The sequence below is a fragment of the Capra hircus genome, chromosome 11 (genome assembly GCF_001704415.2).
Source record: "Capra hircus breed San Clemente chromosome 11, ASM170441v1, whole genome shotgun sequence".
NCBI classification, from domain to species: Eukaryota; Metazoa; Chordata; class Mammalia; order Artiodactyla; family Bovidae; genus Capra; species Capra hircus.
The window spans coordinates 18,694,123-18,713,751 of NC_030818.1; the positions used below are offsets into that span (position 1 = coordinate 18,694,123).

Genomic DNA, 19,629 nt, shown 5'->3' on the forward strand with positions numbered 1-19,629 from the left:
TTTCTGTTATCTGTCGTCCTTTTTTAATCACAGTTCCCCCCACCACCACCACTTTTTTTTAAAATGTGTCATTGTATTCCAAAAAAAATTTTTTTTAACTGTTGAATTCTCCCCTGGTACCCAACTTCAAAAAAATAAATTTATTCCAATGTAGATGCGTGTAGTATGGTTCTTGTATGGCAGGATTATTTCACAGGTGAATCATCTGGATTCATGGTTTTATAAAAAGAACAGGAGTGTGTGATCGCCATGCCTCTGTCTCTCTCACCTATATTGAAGCGGCCCATTTAAAACCTGGTCTTTGTGAAAGGATGCGCTTCCCAGGGCTCGCTCTGTGGGACGCCTGACTGCTTCTGCTGCAGCTCCACCCTGTGCTGCTGTGTGGCCACCAGCCTAGCAGCACCGGGAGAGCCGGGACGTGTAGCTTGTACTGAGCAGAACTCTGAACTATTTTCCTGTGAAAGGTAGTACCTTCGTGGGGGGGGAAAGTCCAGGTTCCAGTTAGTTCCAGATGATTTACCACACAGAATGCGTGCTCTCTCACTAGTGTTTGGGTCTGAGTAAATAAAGGGAGTGTTCTGTGTTGAATCCTGGCTTGACCAGAAGAAATTGATCAGGGAATCTATTTTTTCTTTTTCTTTTTTTAACTAAAAGCCATTGCTTAGAGTGAGATGCCTCTACATCAGGAAACCTTTTCACAGGTTTGTTTTTATCATCTTATCCACAGACTTAGTCTTTGCTGTCAGACTTTACTCATAGGGATTTATTAAAAACTGCTTGGTTTAAAAAAACGAAGCAAAAAACAGGAAAAGGTAGACAGTTGGTTGAAGTAGTTGGTAGATTTTGACCACGTAGGAGTGCGTTTTCCACAGAGCATATTATAGAGGCAGAACCCGGCTAACAAAAGCTGTTTATGACTTTGTCTATCACATGAATAGCAGCCCTCAGTGGGTTCTTCTTCACTTATTTCTCCTCCCCACTCTCCTCAGCACCATATCTTATTTACCTCCCCTTTCAAATTCTGTTCCATCTGTCAGGTAGCTGATGAGCAGGCTGGCTCCTGTCCTGAGGAGGCTGAATGCCAACCCTGCACCCCCATCCTCCAGGAGAGAAAGTCACCCTGACCATGCTTGGGAGGGGTTAGGAGTTCCCGACTGGAGTGGGCTTATTTCCTCCATTCACATGCGATCGCTTTGGGCTCCCAGTGTCTCCTTCCTCCACAGCTCTGATTGTGCAGTGGAGCTTCTGTGCTTGGGGTTCTCACAGCACTGGGTGCCAGGCCTCCCAGTGCCCCCGACCCCCACCCTCCAGGCCTGGTGCGGGTGGTGTCGAGTCCCACCACTCTGCGGCCTGAGATGCAGAGGGTGCCCTCGATGGATGCACATCCAGGAGCCTGGTTTCTCCTGGGGCTCTGCAGAAGTTGGGAAGCCTTTGAGAAGGCAGGGCTTGAGTTGAAACCCAAGGGGCCCAGAGATCACAAGAAAGACACCGAGTGACTCTGGGAGACGCGGAGTTGGAGGCAGAGGAATCCGGTATTGCCAGAGGAGGGTTTGGCTTAGGGAGGTTAAGGAGGTTTGGTTGCCCTCTGAATGAAGATGGCATTCTCTTTGTAGCCGAAAGTACATCAGACCTTGAAATTCTGAGGCCAGAGAACCGTTGCTGTAGCAGGGCTCAGAATCACAGGCTGGGAAGGGCCCTTGGAAAAGCATCTCTAGGCCAGTCCCTCATTTTACAGATTAAGGAACTGAGGCCCAGCTTCTTATGTTCTCTGACTGCATTTTACAGTTTCTGCTACTCCTGCCTCTTGCAAGCCCACGGAGGTTGAGGGGCTTTTTCTTGCCCACTCTGGAAGGAGCTGTGGGACTCCTGTTGCCCTTCCCACCCCTTGACCTTGGTCTCAGGGTAATGGGCACAGTGGCAGAGTCAGCCTCTGCTGAACAGTTCTCTCCCTGCCTGCCGCCCTGCCCCACCCCTACCCCCCATGCAGGAATCCCAGCCCTCCCTGTGGGGGTGTGAAGCCACTGGAATGTGGCACTCTGACCCCTGGCAGTGAGTGTCCTGGATGGACCTGGCCTGGGAAACAGGAAAGACTCAGGGGAGGGGTAGACTGCCCCTTGGCCTTGGGGTGGGACGGAGGGAGAGGAAGTGCTGGCCAACGTTGCCTCCCCGCGTAGACCCAGCCAGCTCCCCAGCACGGGCGAGCAGGTGGCGGGGGCACCATGTGGCAAACTGAGCCAGCAGGCTTCCTCAGTGCTGGGTCAGGGCTGCACTGCAGAGCATGTGGGGCCATGGGGAAGGGCTTGGAGGGGGAGAAAAGGAGAGCAGACCAGAATGCAGGGGAGACTCATAGGAGCTGGTGGACGCGAGGGTGGCAGATGGCAGGAAGGGATGTCCAGTCCCTGTTCAGACCAGGCACAGTCTCACTTTAGAAACCAAATAGAAAGACCCCTCTGAAGAGGCCGCTGCCTCATTTGAGACCCTGGAACTTTTTCACATGCTCTCCCTTCGCAAGACAGAGTTGGTAAACGGGCGGGGCGGGGGGTGGGGGTGGGGTGCTATCTGTCCTGGTGTGAGATTGATTGGCACTTAGTTATCCCTTTCTGTTTTCTGTCAGTGATGGATGCGTGCACACACACACACCCGCCCCCCCCCCCCAGCCCCACAGCCCACTCCTTTGCACACACACTGGGCAGTTACCACCCTCAAAGAGATTTTCAGAAACTATGAGGTCAAGCCTCAGTGATGATGTCTACACCAGCTCCTTGACTGGCTCTGGGGTAAGGGCACCTCATATCCTCCACTTCCTCCCTATGAAAGCACCATGCGGGATGCACAGCAAGGGCTTGGAGATGCCCCATGTGGGCGCTTGTGAAACCAGGAGCATTGTACTGTTGCCAGACTGCTCATGAGGTCTGCCAGGATGGCAAGCCAGTTTTCATGGGGGAGTGTTTGCAGTTAAATTCCATGCTCACAGGAAAGGAATAGAATCGAGAGGTGGCCGAGTGTGTCTGCAACACCCGCTTTAAGAAGAGAACCCTCCTGACTGCCGACGTACCTGCAGGGGTTGGGTTTCCTCTGCAGCTGGAGTCTCTCCAGGCTGAGTCAGTTCATCTTCCCGTGCCCAGGGTCGTTCTGTGGTTCCACACATCCTGCTGAAGTGAGGGCGCTCGTGTCTCCACAGAGTCCTGGGAGGAGTGGCCCTGAGGCTAAGTGGAGATGTGTTGGTTTTCAGACTCACTGGTCCTGCAAACCCCAGGGTATGTGGCACCTTTCCTCCACCTAATTGATACCAGAAGCCACCAGGTGAGGCCCGTGGGGATGCTGCAGGCAGTGCAGCCTGGGAGCAGGCCAGTGCCTCACTACTCAAGGTGTGCCTCTTAGGACTTCTCTGAGAACCTAGCAGTCCTCTAAACTTGAAAGTTTAAAACAACAGAATTGTTGAAGAACATGTTAAGTGCTTGTATGTAAGTTCAAAGCTATGTATCTCTGTATATTCTAATCCTTTGAAAATTGGTGATCCTTATTAAATAGGTTATGGATTTGAGCAGAGCATCCTTTGGGAATGGTCGACATTTAAAGTTTTCCTTTATATCCTAATAACCATTGGGTCTTAAAAGGTATCTTGAACCTAATAAAATACACAATAATTTTAAACTTTTCATGTAGGAATTAAGGTAGATACATTTCCACATATTCCAAGAAATTATGAGTTTTATCATTTGAACTTGTTTTTGATGCTTCTTTTACTCTATAAAGACTAACTTTGAATAGAATAACATTACAGAATCGAGTCTCACAAAACCCACCTACTTAATTGCATGTGGGGATACATGCTGTTGTAGTAGCATGTGGAAAAAGGACTGGGTGATTCATGTGGGTTTTATTTATGTTTTGTTTTGGTAGCAAATTAGTTATTCTCTAAATGTGTATGTTTATGCAGGCATGTGTTTAAATTTGAAATGCAGAAAGAAATTTATCAACTTTTTTTTGACTTTGAAAGAAAGTTTCTTGGCAATATTTTAAAATACCAAAATAATACTTGGTTCCTCAGCCTCTGTAGTCATGAATTATTATAAAGCTTATTCTTTTGTACTTAAAACATTCCAGAAAGATATGAAATATAAATGCATAAGGATTGAAGAACATAGTAAACCTGAATCTTACATACCCACAGAACATCTTTAAAGCTGCTACTTCCTGCCCCCCACCCCCCACCCCCACACACAGGATATTGTTAATAGAGTAGTCCACTAGTCCAGTTTCCCATTCATTTTCAACATTTATCAAGTAAGGATTGGGATCCTACTCAGCACAGCATGAAGTGGCTCTAGAAATAAGGAAGACACAGTCCCCCACTCCTCCAGCAGCTCAGAATCCAGCTGCAAACACACAGCCGCAGTGTCTTTGGATAGTGAAGTGGGTGGGAAAAAAATCAAGTTAACTTCAAGAAGACATTTAAGCCACACACAGGAAGATGGTAGCAGATTTCATTAGTGTAAGAAAGCCCATGCCACGCAGAGGGAATGGAAGCAGCAGAATTCTGAGAGTTGATTTAGTAAGTGTTTGTGGAGGACCTGCTGTGCTAAGCCCTGTTCTAGGTCTGGACGACAGAACTATGACCAGGAGAGACAAAAATTTCTTTCAATCTGGAGCTTTCTGGTAGAGAGAGACAAAACGAACAATATTACAAATAGTACGTAAGACATGTACTGTGCCAGAGGGATATGCAGTGTGTGCAGGAAAATAAAGCCGAGAAGGGGAACAGCTGTGCAGAGGTTTTCAGTTTGAATGGAGTAGTCATGGAACTTCTTGGCAAGTAGTTGAGTTTGATTGGAATCCTGAAGGGGTGGGAGAGTGAATGGGCACAGAAGGGGCAGGGGACATTCTGGGTGGAGGGGACACAGGTCCCCAGGCCCTGAGGCTTCAGTGCTGGAGGTAAGAGGTGCTGGCCACTCAGTAGGGGGTAGGTTACTGGGGGGTTAGTTGGGGCCCAGGCACAGGCCCCATTTATCAGTGTGAGGGGTTAGGCTTGACTCTGGAATCAAGTGGAAGCCATTGAAGATGGTGGGGTAGTGTTGATGTCATCGCCAAGACCCCCAGGGTATCAGAACTTGGCATCCATGAGGTGTCGAGGTTCAATTACTACACAGAGGAAACAACAGTGTTGAGGGAAATATGCAAATATATTTTTCAAACATGTTCTTAAAATTGCTTAGTTTTGGGTCTTGCTATATTTGCGTGTATGGTCTATTTCACGTGAATCTTAGGGATAAAATCATTGCTGTATAAAACATAGACCTCCCAAGTGATTAATGTTCATTTCTTGACATATCCTAAGGCATGAGTCCTAACCCACCCTTCCCCAACCCCCCACATATACTGCACAGCCTGTGGGATCTTAGTTCCCCAGTCTAACCCATGCTCTCTGCATTGAAAGTGCAGAGTCTTCACCACTGGACGACCAGGGAAGCCCAAGAGTCCTGTTTTTCATTGCCCCCTTATCTACATTTGCTTCTAGGAGGAGAGTTCCAGGGTAAATTTCAAAGACTTGATGACCTTAAGAATCAGTGTATCAGAGAGGCGCTGTGTGGTGTGAGATTTCTTAATAGACCCCAGTTGTCACTCTGATTCTCATTTCTTTTTTTTGACCACACCTTACATCTTATGGGATCTTAGTTCCCCAATCATGCATTGAACCCAGGCCCCCACAGTGAAAGTGCCAAGCCCTAACCACTGGACCACCAGGGACTTCTCTGATTCTCATTACTAATTTCTAATACTTCTTCCCATATAAACATACAGTAGCAATGTGGATTTTAATATTTTTTTTAAGAGAAAAGCAATCTGGACATACACATCAAACGTTCAGTTACAATGAAACTGGGCACATTAAAAAAAAAGAAAATAAAAAAATGTTCATTGAATATTGCTGGCAAATTGCGTTTTGTTGCCAGGACCAGGTAGCTGGAGATCCATGGAGTGTGTAGGGATAAATAAGATCATACATGGAAACTTGCTAACAGAAAAGTTTAAAGGTTTGGGTGTGTGATATTCAGGGGTGATATTTTGTTGTAGAATAGTATTGGGAGTTAGTGGTAAGGATCAGTTAGAAATAAAATTGTTGAAATCAAAGGTGGTCACTCTTTGACTTATCTTCTACTTGGTTTACTTTGAAGAAACACTAAGTTGAGGTTCACAGCAGTGCCCAAGTTGATTTATAAAGACATTTCTTTCAAAACAGTTGCTGACTGGTTTCACTAATTCATTATCCTGAAGGGATTCCTTAATGCTACTTACAGATCATTACACCTCTTAGAAATCATTACTTTCGCCTCAGGAGTATTGCTTTGTGTGGAGGCATTATTTCGCAAGGAAACCCTTGTTTCCTGGATGATAGAATAGTTGAGATCACGTTCATACTGTCAGGTTTCCAGATGTTTCCAAAGGCACCAGCAATGCCATCGTCTTGGCTGAGAATGTGTCGGAGGCTCTGCTGGCCGCTCGAGTAATGACCATCAGCCGTGGACCATCATATTCACTTGAGATGGGCTGCTCCATTGTGACATGAAAGAATAACAGTGTTCCTCCCTTTCTTTGGGGCTTCCCTTGTGGCTCATCTGGTAAAGAATCTGCCTGCAATACGGGAGGCCTGGGTTCGATCCCTGGGTTGGGACGATCCCCTGGAGATGGGAAAGGCTACCCACTCCAGTATTCTGGCCTGGAGAATTCCGTGGACTGTATAGCCCATGGTAGGGTTGCAGAGTGGGACACGACTGAGGACTTTCACTTCCCTTTCTTTTCCATGGTGCTCGAGTTCTCTGGACTCAGCCTGTCTAGCTCTTGCCCACCTCACTTCCCTGTTCTTCAGTTCCTCCTGTTGCCTGCTTGTGTGGGAATCTATGGAAAGCACCTAGGAAGGGCCGTGGCTTAGAAAATGTTCGCTGACTGAAGGGGTGGGACATGTTGTGAAATGTGTTTCATTATCTGTGTTAATTGTTCAGCTAGTATAATGAAACATTTATAGCCCTCGGAGTGCTTATTTTCAGAATACCATGCTCATTTTGTTGTTCTTGTTTGAATTCTGGTCACATTTCTTCTCTTCCCTGTTGTGCTTTATACTTTGGGGTGAGTACAGTCAGGTAAAAATGGCATTCTCATATCTAGTCTTCTGTTTGATTCTTGATCATTTGACTAACAGATTTTAGGTTGGAGCATACATTAATATTTATAAAGTGGTACTGTGTATTATTCATACAAGTACTTTTCTGACAAGAAGCATTAACTCTGTCACATTATCTAATTATGGTCATGATAGACAAAAGTGGTAGGAAGGGGGATAATAAGAATTTATTATTATTTATTATTTTTTTATCCAATGTTGGTTGAGGAATATTACCTTCGTTCACCCATTCAACACGACATAAATATTTATTGATATTTGGAAGTATAGGGTAATAAAATGTTGAGGCTGAAAGAAAACTTGAGTCAGTATTAATGTTTCACAGGAAATGTTTTCAGTATTAATGTTTCAGCAGAAAAACTGGGATAAAAAGGTGTTTCTCAGCTATTTCTGAATAATTGTGTGTCTTTCCTACCACCAAACTTACTTTCCAAAAACATTTGGCACTTAAAGATTTCGATTGCTTTGCTGAAATTCAGGTCCTCCTATTCCTGTTTATTCCTTCTGCAAATATTTATTTTGCTGAGCTACTATTTGCAAGCCTTGTGATAGCCCAATGACAAAAAAGAACCTACTTTTTCTGGTGGAGATGAGATGAGCAATTTCATTATACTGCCATAAATGAAATAATTCTAATGGATATGTAATAGAACTCCTACAGAGGAGGTAATTCTTGATTTAGTCCCTATAGAGCAGATGAAACCTGGAGAAAGTATTAAAGATTAAATAGGAGCTTTCAAAGCAGGTAAAGGGAAGCAGCTTTCTTAGCCAGAGAGAATGGCTTTGCAAAGCTGAGGGGTCACGAACAGTATGGGTCCTTTGGGAGCATGCCTTTATAAAGTATTGCTGCAGTGAGTGGGGAAGAGTGGGAGAGATGAGGGTGAAGAGGCGGTCTGTGATCAAATCTAAACAAGGCTTTGTGTTCCGTGCCAGAGACTTGAACGGCCAGATGTTGGACTTTATTTGGAAATTGCTGTTTTCTGACTCCACATCCTTAAGAAGTTTGATAGGGCAGTTCTTTTAACACCCTTACTAGGTATTATTTACACCAAAGCCCTTCTATAGGAAAATAATCATCTGGCTTAAAGGATGACTTTTAGGGAATTGAGATGAAGAGAGGAAATGTGAAAGAATTAAATACTTCTCCAAGATAATTTTTCCCTCAACTAAGATGTATTAATTTGTAAGTAACAGTGCATTTGATAACAGTACCAATATACTTTAAAGCTGGTGAAACAAGGAAATTACATGTTTTAGTGGACATTCATGCTCAGAGAAGCCTGTGTGTCTTAGTAATGGCACGTGCCTGACCAGAAGGTCTAACACTGCACACGCATGGGCCAGTGGAGAAGGCCTGAAGTTTTCCTTTAAAAATACTGAGATTCAGTCTTAAAGTAGAAGAAATGTAGGGGGTTGAGTTCTATACCATTGGGTTCCGTCAGACTAATTGTAGCAAGGGAAGAGTTTCCATGAATAATGAAGATTCTTGTTTTGATTATTTAAAAAAATTTCAAAAATGTAACCACTTAATGTCTAACTTCCTGGTAAAACCACCTAAGAGAAACCTATTGAAAACAATATTAATATATGTCCAAGTACCTACCTGAATGAGGTGACATGCATAGACGGAACTGTTAGTCATAAACCATTTATGAGATAGCATAAGAATCTTTCTGAAGAATCAGTTTTTATTATGTTAATCATCCCTGTTGCTTTTATCTCTATTGCATTTTCTCCAGATATTATCTTTGTTTCTTTTGATTTGCTTTATTGCTCTTTTTCTAATTTCAATTGAATTCAATTCAATTTCTTTTTTTTTTTACCTTATTTCCTGCGAAATTTCCCTTTAAACACTGCGTGTTTAACGGTGTCCCTTTTAACTGTGTCTCATCAGTATCAACCTGTGCCATTTCCATTGCTCTTCACTTTAAGTATTTGATGAATTTTCCTATAGTCTCTTCCCATTAAAAAACATTTTTATCATAAAAATTTCCAAATATATACAGAAGTTGAGGCAACTGTGTAGCGACACAGTGCTTTAGTAGTTATCAATTCAAGGCCAATCCTGTTTTAATCCTGTAGGACTAGATGTGCTGGAAAGGTCCTGCAAAGTGATATTTGTTATATTAAAAGCACCCTTGGCTTGCCTTACAATGCATGGTGATTGGTTTCCAAACCTTAAACTGGTCAGATAAATGGGAAATTATTTTAAATTTAAATTATGACCACCATAAGCTTGTGGTTTTCTGACACTGTCCAGTAAATTGAATTGTACAATTTCAACAAAGGTGCCAGAATCGAGGAAACACAAGGATGATGTCTAAAGGGACCTCATGGATTATCCATTACACTTCCATGTTAGTGATGAATTGGAGCTGAGAGGACTAACTGCCTTGCTCAGAGTCACTCTAATGACAGAACTAAGTGGTGATCCCCTCTCCATGAGGACAGACCTCTGGGCTATCTGCTTTTCCACTTTCAACTGAGGATAGACAGTCCCGGCTTTAGGCAGGATTGTGAAATAGAGTTGTGTGCTGCAGCCCCGATCTCTCTTTTCCTCATCTTGTTTCATGAATTCCTTGTTTCTAGAGATACTGCTTATCTTCTCTTAAGTTCTTCTCTGTCCCCACCAGCTTCCTATTATCAAAAAGGAAATTATCCTTTCCTTGATCTTTTCCTCTGTCTCAGGATTCTTAGGAACATTTTATTCACATACTTGGTATGGTTTTGGTTAGAGTGGTGGGAAATTGTACTGTAAACTCCTCTTTCCTAGTGTTTTAAATTCTTAGTACCTTCCTTGTTCAGCTCTTGACTTTTAATAGAATACCAGTAACTGTTGGAGGAACGAATGTTGGGAAGGAGGGATGGATGGAAGAATGACTGACTTTACATGGCTGTAGATCCTCCGTGGTCATCATCTGATAGCTGTATTGCTGTGGTGTCTGACAAAAGTTACAGCAGTGGAACATTACTTTTCATTCACAAATGTTTTACTATAAATTGATTTAGTCAATTGAATCAGCACTGTTTTTCGAAGACTTCCCTACTTGGACATAATATGAATCAGTGGTCATGTTTGCTTGTTACATATTTATAGAGTTTGTTTAAGAATCTTTCAAACTGGTTTAAGAATCTTTCCCCAAAAATTGTGTGCATATTTTAATATTTCCATTGTTTTAGGTTCAGACTTTGTCCACTCTGGTACATAGCTACATATGCCTAACATAGTTTTATTCTGTGAAAATGCCTATAAAACAAATGTTTATAACGTGAGTCATTTCTGTTGATAACCATAATTTTGCCCTTCTGCTTTGCACCGATTGCAGCATGCAGAAGAGAGAGAGAGGGAAGCACCAGCTTTTGGAACATAACGCCGTAGGCTGGAAGGAGAGAGAATGAAAGCTCGCTATGTTAGATTCCTCCTTGAGCAGAACAGAATGCCTGATAACAGCCAGCCAGGAGCTGGGGGAGTTAAGAGCAGCAATTTTACATTACAACAGAGTTTCTAGGCTGGCATGGAAAGAGATGCCAGTATTAGCTATTTGCATCTTACTGTAGCCACAGGGATATGTGAACAGCTGGAGAATTAATCTGATATATATTCCCGGCAGACTCTCTTCTGCCAACAGAATTCCATTACTGTGAGCTTCTGAGTGTGTACTATGAATTTGTGTCTTGCTTTTTAATAGCTGCTGTAGCGTATTTCTGGTGAGTGGAATACCACATAATGGGGTGCAGTTGTATCTGGGTTTGGAGTAAACTGTGGCACCCTAAGCTCTTCATGAGGTGGGAAAGATAAGGCTCTGAGTCTGGGGATGCTTTGTGCCCTCAGGAAGTTGGACATTTCAGGTGAACACGCAGTACTTTGTCCAATATGTGCAGTCATACCTGAAACATTTTTTTCCATGTTAATGGAATTTCAGACTCCAGCAAGCAGATGGAAAGATATTTTGAAGAGTAGAGAAGTGGAATCTAGGTCCAGTTAGGCCAGGGTTGCCATGGCTGGTTCCTGAGCATAGAGCGGATATAACCCCCGAGGCAGGCCACAGTCCATGGGGTCACAACAGAGTTGGACACAACTTAGCAACTAAACCACGACTGCTGCTTCCCAGATCTGCGGCTGATGAGTCTTCGTACATCTTCCAAGATTCCTCCTCTTTCACATCCTTTTCCCCTCCCCTACCCTGAGGATCACAGCTCCTTTCTCACTAGCCTCTGCACTTAGAATCTGTTATATCAACTGTGGGAAGAAGGAATTTCAGGCATCATCAAGAATGTTGGAAAGTAGTCCATGAAGCAAAAACACCAAGTCCAGAATAAGACTGAGAGTGGCTGTTGGACGTACAGGTGTTTTAAGTGTTTCTGATTTGGCACCCCATGTACACTCTTAAATTTTTTTTTGTAAAATCACTCATTAGACTATAGAGAGCTGTTGGGGACAATAGGGATGGCAGGTCATGTAAAACCTGTGGAACTGCATACACAGAGGATAAATATAAACAATAAAAATCCAAATAAAGATCCAGACTCAATTAAGCCACCCTTTACATTTGCATCTGGGCTCTGGCAAACCATGTCTGCAGCCTCACACACTCCTGAGTTCATGCTGCTTCCTCCAGGGGTTGAGGCCTCGCAGATACTTACTCTGAATGGAGACTGGTTTCATCAGAATTAAAGATCTAGGGGTAGTTTCTTCATCATGATTTTTATACACAGAGGAGAATATCTCTAGCTTTTTCATTTACAACCTCTCCAGACAGTTGAATGTAGTGAAAGTTCAGCCACTAGGGCAGCCATTTCTTGCATTAGAGGAAGGAATTTAAATGAGATTATAAGATATTTTCTTAACATATTCATTAACTGCAGACTTTTCCTTTTATTGTGAGAGAACTTGCTCTTGATCTTTTTATAACAGTATAGCATTAAAATCACACATAACAGCCCACCTTCTGCTTTATACTGACATCATTCTGTTCCAAATTATGTATTAAGTAAAGTTACATTAGAGAAATGTGTTTTTATGATTCAGCGGTAGCTTTTAGGCCACTCCAGTACTCTTGCCTGGAAATTCCCATGGATGGAGAAGCCTGGTAGGCTGCAGTCCATGGGTTCGTGAAGAGTCAGACACAACTGAGCAATTGCACTTTCACTTTTCACTTTGATGCATTGGAGAAGGAAATGGCAACCCACTCCAGTGTTCTTGCCTGCAGAATCCCAGGGACGGGGGAGCCTGGTGGGCTGCCATCTATGGGGTCACACAGAGTCGGACATGACTGAAGTGACTTAGCAGCAGCAGTAGCTTTTAGGAGAAGAGGTACCCAGTGTCCTTTTGTTAGTTCTTAAACCTGACTCCTGTTCTGTCTTGGCCTAAGTGTACCAGTGAGGCATGCTTTTTAGAACAGCGGTTCTCAAAATGCGGGCCACAGACCCTGGGGGAACCCCAAGAGACCTTTTCAAGTAGTGCATGAGGTCAGAGTCATTTTCACAGTAATACTAACATATTGTTTGCTTTTATTCTGTGTGTCAACATTTGCACTGGTGGTACAAAGGCAGTGCTGGTAAAACTGCTGACATCTTGGCCTGAGCAGAGGCTGTGACCCCAAACTGTATTCGACAGTTACTGCCATTCAGTTGCAGTAAATTAATACTAATAACCAAGTAAAAAAAATCAGTTTCCCTTAACAATGCCCTTTATTGAAGTAGTACATATTATTAACTTAATCAAGTCTCTTTTAAGAAATATTTTTATTTTAAAATTATTTTTGGTTGCACTGGGTCTTTGTTGCTGTGAGGGGCTTTGTCTAGTTGGAGTGAGTGGGGGCTACCCCTTAGTTGTGATGCGCGGACTTCTCACTGTGTGGTCTCTCTTGTTGCAGAGCACAGGCTCTAGACCCACGGGCTCAGTAGCTGCGGCGCTCAGGCGTAGTTGTCCCATGGCACGTGGGATCCTCCCAGATAAGGGATCGAAGCTGTGTCCCCTGCATTGGCAGGCAGATTCCTAATCACTGGACCACAAGGGAAGTCCTAATTTTCCTAAACTTCAATCACTGGTTACATATCTTATGAATATTCTGTGGAATGAAATGGAAAGTACACATGAAATGATCCTGCCTACCGAAATCCCACAGTTGTCTCGAGGAAAAGCATCACATTGTCTTATAAACATCCCAGTTGGAGATGTCAGATTAGCCACAGTTATAACTGACTGTTCACTAGAGTACTCAAACATTTAGTTATATTTGAACATGCATGAATTTTAATTCATACATTCAGTTCAGTTCAGTCGCTCAGTCGTGTCCGACTCTTTGCGACGCCATGAATCGTGGCACGCCAGGCTTTCATACATGAAATTATAAAATTTCTCTCATTTTATATTTAGAAAAAACAGCATTTGGATTTGGTGTCTTGAAGGAGTTACAATCTTAAAAATAAATTTGCAGAGGTATGTCAGATATCTTGACCTTTCAGTCTCAAAGACTACTTTTTGTCGCATGGAGAACACAAGAGAAAAATTACTTGATATAAATAAAGGGCAGTATTCCTGTTATTTAGTTAAGTCGCTCAATTGTGTCTGACTCTTTGTGACCCCATGGACTGCAGCATGCCAGGCTTTCCTGTCCATCACCAACTCCCAGAACTTGCTCAAACTCATGTCCATCGCATCGGTGGTGCCATCCAACCATCTCATCCTTTGTCATGCCCTTATCCTTCTACCTTTAATCTTTCCCAGAATCAGGATCTTTTCCAGTGAGTCAACTCTTCACATCAGGTGGCCAAAGAATTGTATCTTCAGCTTGAGCATCAGTCCTTCCAATGAATATTCAGAACTGATTTCCTGTAGGATTGACTGCTTGGATCTCCTTGCGGTCCAAGGGACTCTCAAGAGTCCTCTCCAGCACCACAGTTCAAAAAGCATCAATTCTTCCGTGCTCAGCTTTCTTTACGGTCCACTTCTCATATCCATACATGACTGCTGGAAAAACCATAGCTTTGACTATATGAACCTTTGTCAGCGAAGTAATGTCTCTGTTTTTTAATATGCTGTCCAGGTTTGTCATAGCTGTTCCTGTTATTAACTCTTTTTTTTTTTTCTTCCTTCTAACCCTTGACCAGTCCAAGGAGAAATGAAAAACTGTGTCAGAATCAGAACCTTGATCCTTGTGCTGTATACATGGATTTACTTAAGAAAAGAAATTTTAAAACATCAAATTTGTTGAGTGCTGTCAGTGGCGCTGCTGGGCTCAGATTTTATTTCTCTGTAATCAGACCTCACTGAATTTTTGCTTTTCAGTCTCTGTTGGTTGGCTGATAAATTATGTTAAAGTATAATGTTCTGTAATAGAACAACACAAAAGCATTTGTCTCAAGAACATGTTGTACTTGATCCCTATGAAGCAGCGGTTGCTAAGGAAACTATTTGCCAAGAAGAAAAACAAAGTATTGATTAAGATAGGGGCCTAGAATTGAAAGGGTTTCCTCTCAAGAAAGAAAATAAAAGCATCTAAGACGTTTTTGGCTTTAGAGTCAGAGGCGTCCTGACTGGACACAGCGGCCGTGACATTTCCTGAGGGGTGGCCAGGCTCACCTGTGCACCATGGGGTGCAGCCTGTCGTTTCTGCCAAAAGGCTTCTGAGAACAGTAAGGAGCTGGGGTGGGTATTAAGGGAAGTTGCCTTTTAATTGTGACTCCACACTCAGGGAAAATGGTCTTCCTGTGGGGAGGCAGAGAAAAACATCTGGCAGTGAAAACAAATTGGCCCTGAGATGAACTCTTTGGAAGTGCCCATGATGCCAACCAGGTGATAAGGCTGAAGTCTAGAGCTGACCTGGAAAAGAGATAATGACAGATGATGCCTAAAGGTACCAAAGTATGTCTGAGAATTTTTTCAAAATGCCTGCCTCATTAACACTTTACTAATAAGCTTTTTGAATAAGATTTTTATTGCGTAAACAAGTTCATTATAATGAAACAGTTCTCCTTGATATGTATCTATATATTTTTTAATAAGGCATTGTCTGTGTTGTTTTTTTTTTTTTTAAAAAAAAGCATAGACAGCAGCATTTACCATATCAGTGACATGAGAAATACGGTTGTATTTATATCATGGGGTTAGGATATTCAGAGTTGGATAGGATCTGGTTCTTGTGCCTGAGGACTGTTTGTCTAATGGGGAAGTTTGACTTACATGAAGCCATTACTAGAAAGGATAAGAGGTGTGCACAGGTGTTTATAGGAACATGGAGGATAGAGCAGCCCATAGCTGGAGAAGACTTCTCGAAGAAGTGACATTTGACTTGGGTGTTTTTTGTTTTTTGTCTTAAATTTAAAAAAAATTTTATTGGAGTACAGTTGCTTTATAATGTTGTATTAATTTCTGCTGTACAGCAAAGTGAACCAGCTATGCATATCCCCACTTTGTTGGATTTCCTTCCCATTTAGGTCACCACAGAGCATTGAGTAGAGGCCCCTGTGCTGCACAGCAGGTCTTCATTAGTTATCTGTTTTACACATAATAGTGTATATAGGTCAATGCAGTCTCCCAAGTCATCCCACCCCTTGACTTGGGTTTTGGAATGAATAGGAGTTATCAAGAGGAAGGGGAAGGAGGTGTTTTAGGCAGATGATGTTCTGTGAGCAAAGGCATGGGAGCGTTTCTTGAGGGTTTGTGGTGAGAATCTGTGTACTTACTGGAGCATTAGGTTGTGTGAGGGATTGGTGCACAGTAGGTCTGTACAGGTGGGTACAAGCTGTATCATAACGAATCGTATCTACAATAAGAAGTTTGGACTTTGTCTTGTTGCCAAGAGAGAGCCAGTGAGCAAGTTTGTCTCTTGAGGAAGATGGTTGTGCTGCAGAGTGAGTTAACTGGGTAATGCGAGGAGACAGGTGCGAGGATGCTGCGGTGGTTCAGCAGAGTGATGTGTCAGGGAACTCCAGTTATAATGGAGGGAAGGGATGTTTGTTGTGAGGGAAGAATCTGCACCAGAATCCCCTCAACACATTGGTGATACAGGAACTCTACATATTTAAAATGATAGTGATAAAAATTTCTTCTTGGAATGAGGAAAGAGGAGAAATACAGTTTTCCAGTGGTTTGAATGTCACTCGAGTTTCTTACTAGCTTTTACATTCCTAATTGAACTAACTTGGAATTCCAAATTTGAATATTCAGTCAAAAAATTTCTTCATGGTAAATTTCACAGAACTGGATTAGGCTGGTGGTACTAATAACATGTCAGCAATTAAATATAGAGATAAGAAATTATCTACGTGAGCCATTTCATCATGTATTATAACTGAAGACAAAATCATCACCTATTTTACGTTGTTGAATTGTTTCGGTGTACTTTTCTGGTTTTCCATCTTGAAGATAGGAATGTCCCTTTGTGTGTGTGCATGTTATGTACCTGTTATTTCTAAAGGCCAAATACAGACTAAATAGGAAAGCAGATCTTCAAACGGGTAACTTTTGTTTTTGTTTAAACTTCTAAAATCATTCTACTGAGAGCTGAAGGTTTGATCAAATAAGAGAGCCTGGTCTTCTGAAATCAAAACACAGGAGATTTTTCTGTTCTCCCTTTTCAAAGAATCACCCTGAAGCCCTTTGTTTTGTAAATGATATCCATCTAAAGACACCTTGACAAGAAAATTATTTATTTCAGTGAGGGAAAACAGTCTTTTCCTGACTTAGTAAGTCAACAGTGTCACCAGAAGGAAAAGTTAGCCTTGTAAAAATCATACCCATTTGTTTGCACTGACTTCTGCAATAACACATTGTTAAGATGGCTTTATACCTGCCTTACTTTGAGCAACAGGTTTAAGTACCTTAAATTCAAGCACTTTAAAAATATTCTCTCAAGATATGGTTATCAGAAACATGTTTACTGTTTAATAGTCAGTACCCAGTTAAGGTGTGATAAAGTATCTGTTAAAGATAAAGTTAAGAGAGGGGGAAACTCATATAACATACCAGAGACTCAGAGAAATAGTCTGGTTTCCTAAAGAGGTGTTTCAGCTGTGAGGGATTCAGTTAAGGATTGAGTCTGCCTGTGGTTCTGTCATGTTTGCTTCACTTTTCTGAACCGGGTCCCATGAAAGTTGGTTTTAAAATCTATTTTAGGGTCTTCCCTGGTGGCTCAGCTGCTGAAGAATCCGCCTGCAATGTGGGAGCCCTGGGTTTGATCCCTGGGTTGGGAAGATCCCCTAAAGAAGGGAAAGGCTACCCACTCCAGTGTTCTGGCCTGGAGAATTCCATGGATTGTGTAGTCCATGGGGTCGCAAAGAATCAGGTACAACTGAGTGACTTTCACACTGGTGACCCAGTTGGTAAAGATTCTGCCTGCAATGCAAGAGACCTGGCTTTAATCCCTGGGTTTGGAAAATCCCCTGGAGAAAGAAATGGCAACCCACTCCAGTATTCTTATCTGGGGAATCCCATGGACAGAGGAGCCTGGTGGGCTACAGTCCATGGGGTCACAAAGAGTTGGACATGACTGAGTGACTAATACTTTTCACTTTATTTCTTACAGTCAGCTCCATTCCTTGACCCGGACATTGATTTGGTCTCAGCTTCAGAATTTGACGACTTCAGCCTCTCACTAGGCTGTAGCCCTTAATTTTGTTTGTTGTTTTTCCTGACCTTGGTTGTGGGCAGTAATAGACCTTAGCATCTGAACTGAAGCGCATTCATTGGAGGGTGGTGTCTGTTTATATTTATTAGCACTGCCTTGATGTATCATGTTTCAAAACTGTTTTAAACCTGAAACTAGTCTCTATCAGATGTGGTAAAAAACAAAAGGAACTGGAGTTTTTTGGAATAACTTTGTAGATTGACAGATGCAGCTCCTATAGTTTTATTGAACATGGGAAAATCTTGGAATCATTTAAAATGAAAAACTCTAAAGGAATCTCAATTGTTTCTGTAATAACACATCAGAGGAGTAGTAGTTTTTGATTAGAAATGTTTGTAAATACCACTAACTAATGTTGATGCGGCTGGCTATATTTCAGTCTTCTCATTTATTAGGAGGTTGGGTTTCATTCATTTGTAAAATTGCAGCCAGACTGCCTTTCCTGAATTGAGGTTCAAAACTGGATGTTAATCTTGACACCTTCTCACATTTTTGCTTTCAGACAGGCCTTTGAATGAAGCGAACAAGCGAACATTATGTGGTTGTTAATTGTTTTCCAGATGAGAACTGGGATGATGACCAACTGCTTGGTTTTGAACCATGCAATGAAAACCTTGTCTCTGGCTGCAATCTAATCAATGGGAAATGTGAGTGTGACACCATTCGAACCTGTAACAATCCCTTCGAGTTTCCAAGGAAGGATATGTGCCTTTCAGCTTTAAAGAGGATTGAAGGTGAGTACTTACTGTCGGTCGCAAGCCTTAGCGTCACGTAACTCTGAGCAGTGATCATATTTGAGCTGGAAAAGGCAAAGACGAGCTTACAGAGGTGGGTAGTAGCTTTGATCTCAAATAAGATTCCAAAAGTTGACCAGGGGTGGATGTGATGGTGTATGCGTGCATGGGTGTCTGCGCACACTTGTGTGTGTCTTAAAAGCCACGGGATGGTGACACTGGGGCAGTACGGGCAAAGTAGTTTGCGCCTGCCTGCCTAGGTCACCTCTACTTAATGGATGATATCACACGAGGCGTTCCTGAGATCAGCATCTGTTGTCACCATGTCCATTCTGCTTGATTTACCGTAGGATGGTGCTCCAGGAGGAGAGGGCCGATTAGAAATGCAGTCTGGCAAGAATGTGCAGTTTAGAGGAGGTGGGAGCCTTGTGCAGTGACTGTTGGAGGCCGAGGTGGGCTTTGCTGCAGGGCAAAACCACGTGGGTGTGGACAGGTCATTGGGTGCTTCCCTTCTGGAATGAAGTCAGAAATCACATTAAAATAACAAGAAAATTATACTAACGTGGCCCATAACTTTTGTACATTCATGCATAAAACCTAGATGAGGATGGAAGACTTGAAAGTATGATTCATGACTGCAGTAATCAGGAGTGACAAAGCCAGAGCTGGGTGCCCTGGCTTGTTGCCGGAATTCACAGAGGATGAGGCCTGGGCTTCGGACTCAGCCGTGCCCCTGGGCAGCAGTGAACTATCTCAGAGCCCCAGGTTCCACTTGGCGGGGAAGGAGGGCTGAATGAGACATTCTTGTGTTTGTTTGTTAGTTTTCTATAATTCTTTTTGTTGGTATTTAGTTGGTTTACAGTGCTGTGTTAGTTTCTGCTATACAGCAGAGTGAATCAGTTATACAAATGCATGTAGCCACTCTTTTAGATTCTCTTCCCACATAGTTCATTAGAGTATTGAAAAGGGTTCCCCGTGCTATACAGCGGGTTCTTATTAGTTACCTATTTTATATACAGTAGTGTATGTCAATCCCACGCTCCCAGTTTATCACCCCCTTTTCCCCTCCTGGTAACCATGAGTT

At 42.7% G+C, this 19,629-nt stretch overlaps 1 protein-coding gene across 1 annotated transcript in view; it reads left to right on the plus strand.

Annotated features, from left to right (window-relative positions):
- The window catches only part of CRIM1 (cysteine rich transmembrane BMP regulator 1), a 210,651-nt gene that overhangs the window by 23,356 nt on the left and 167,666 nt on the right, over positions 1–19,629 (plus strand). Inside the window, exon 2 of the mRNA XM_018055113.1 lies at positions 18,372–18,545. Coding sequence (XP_017910602.1) covers positions 18,372–18,545 — 174 coding nt within the window. The remainder of the gene's footprint in view (positions 1–18,371; positions 18,546–19,629) is intronic.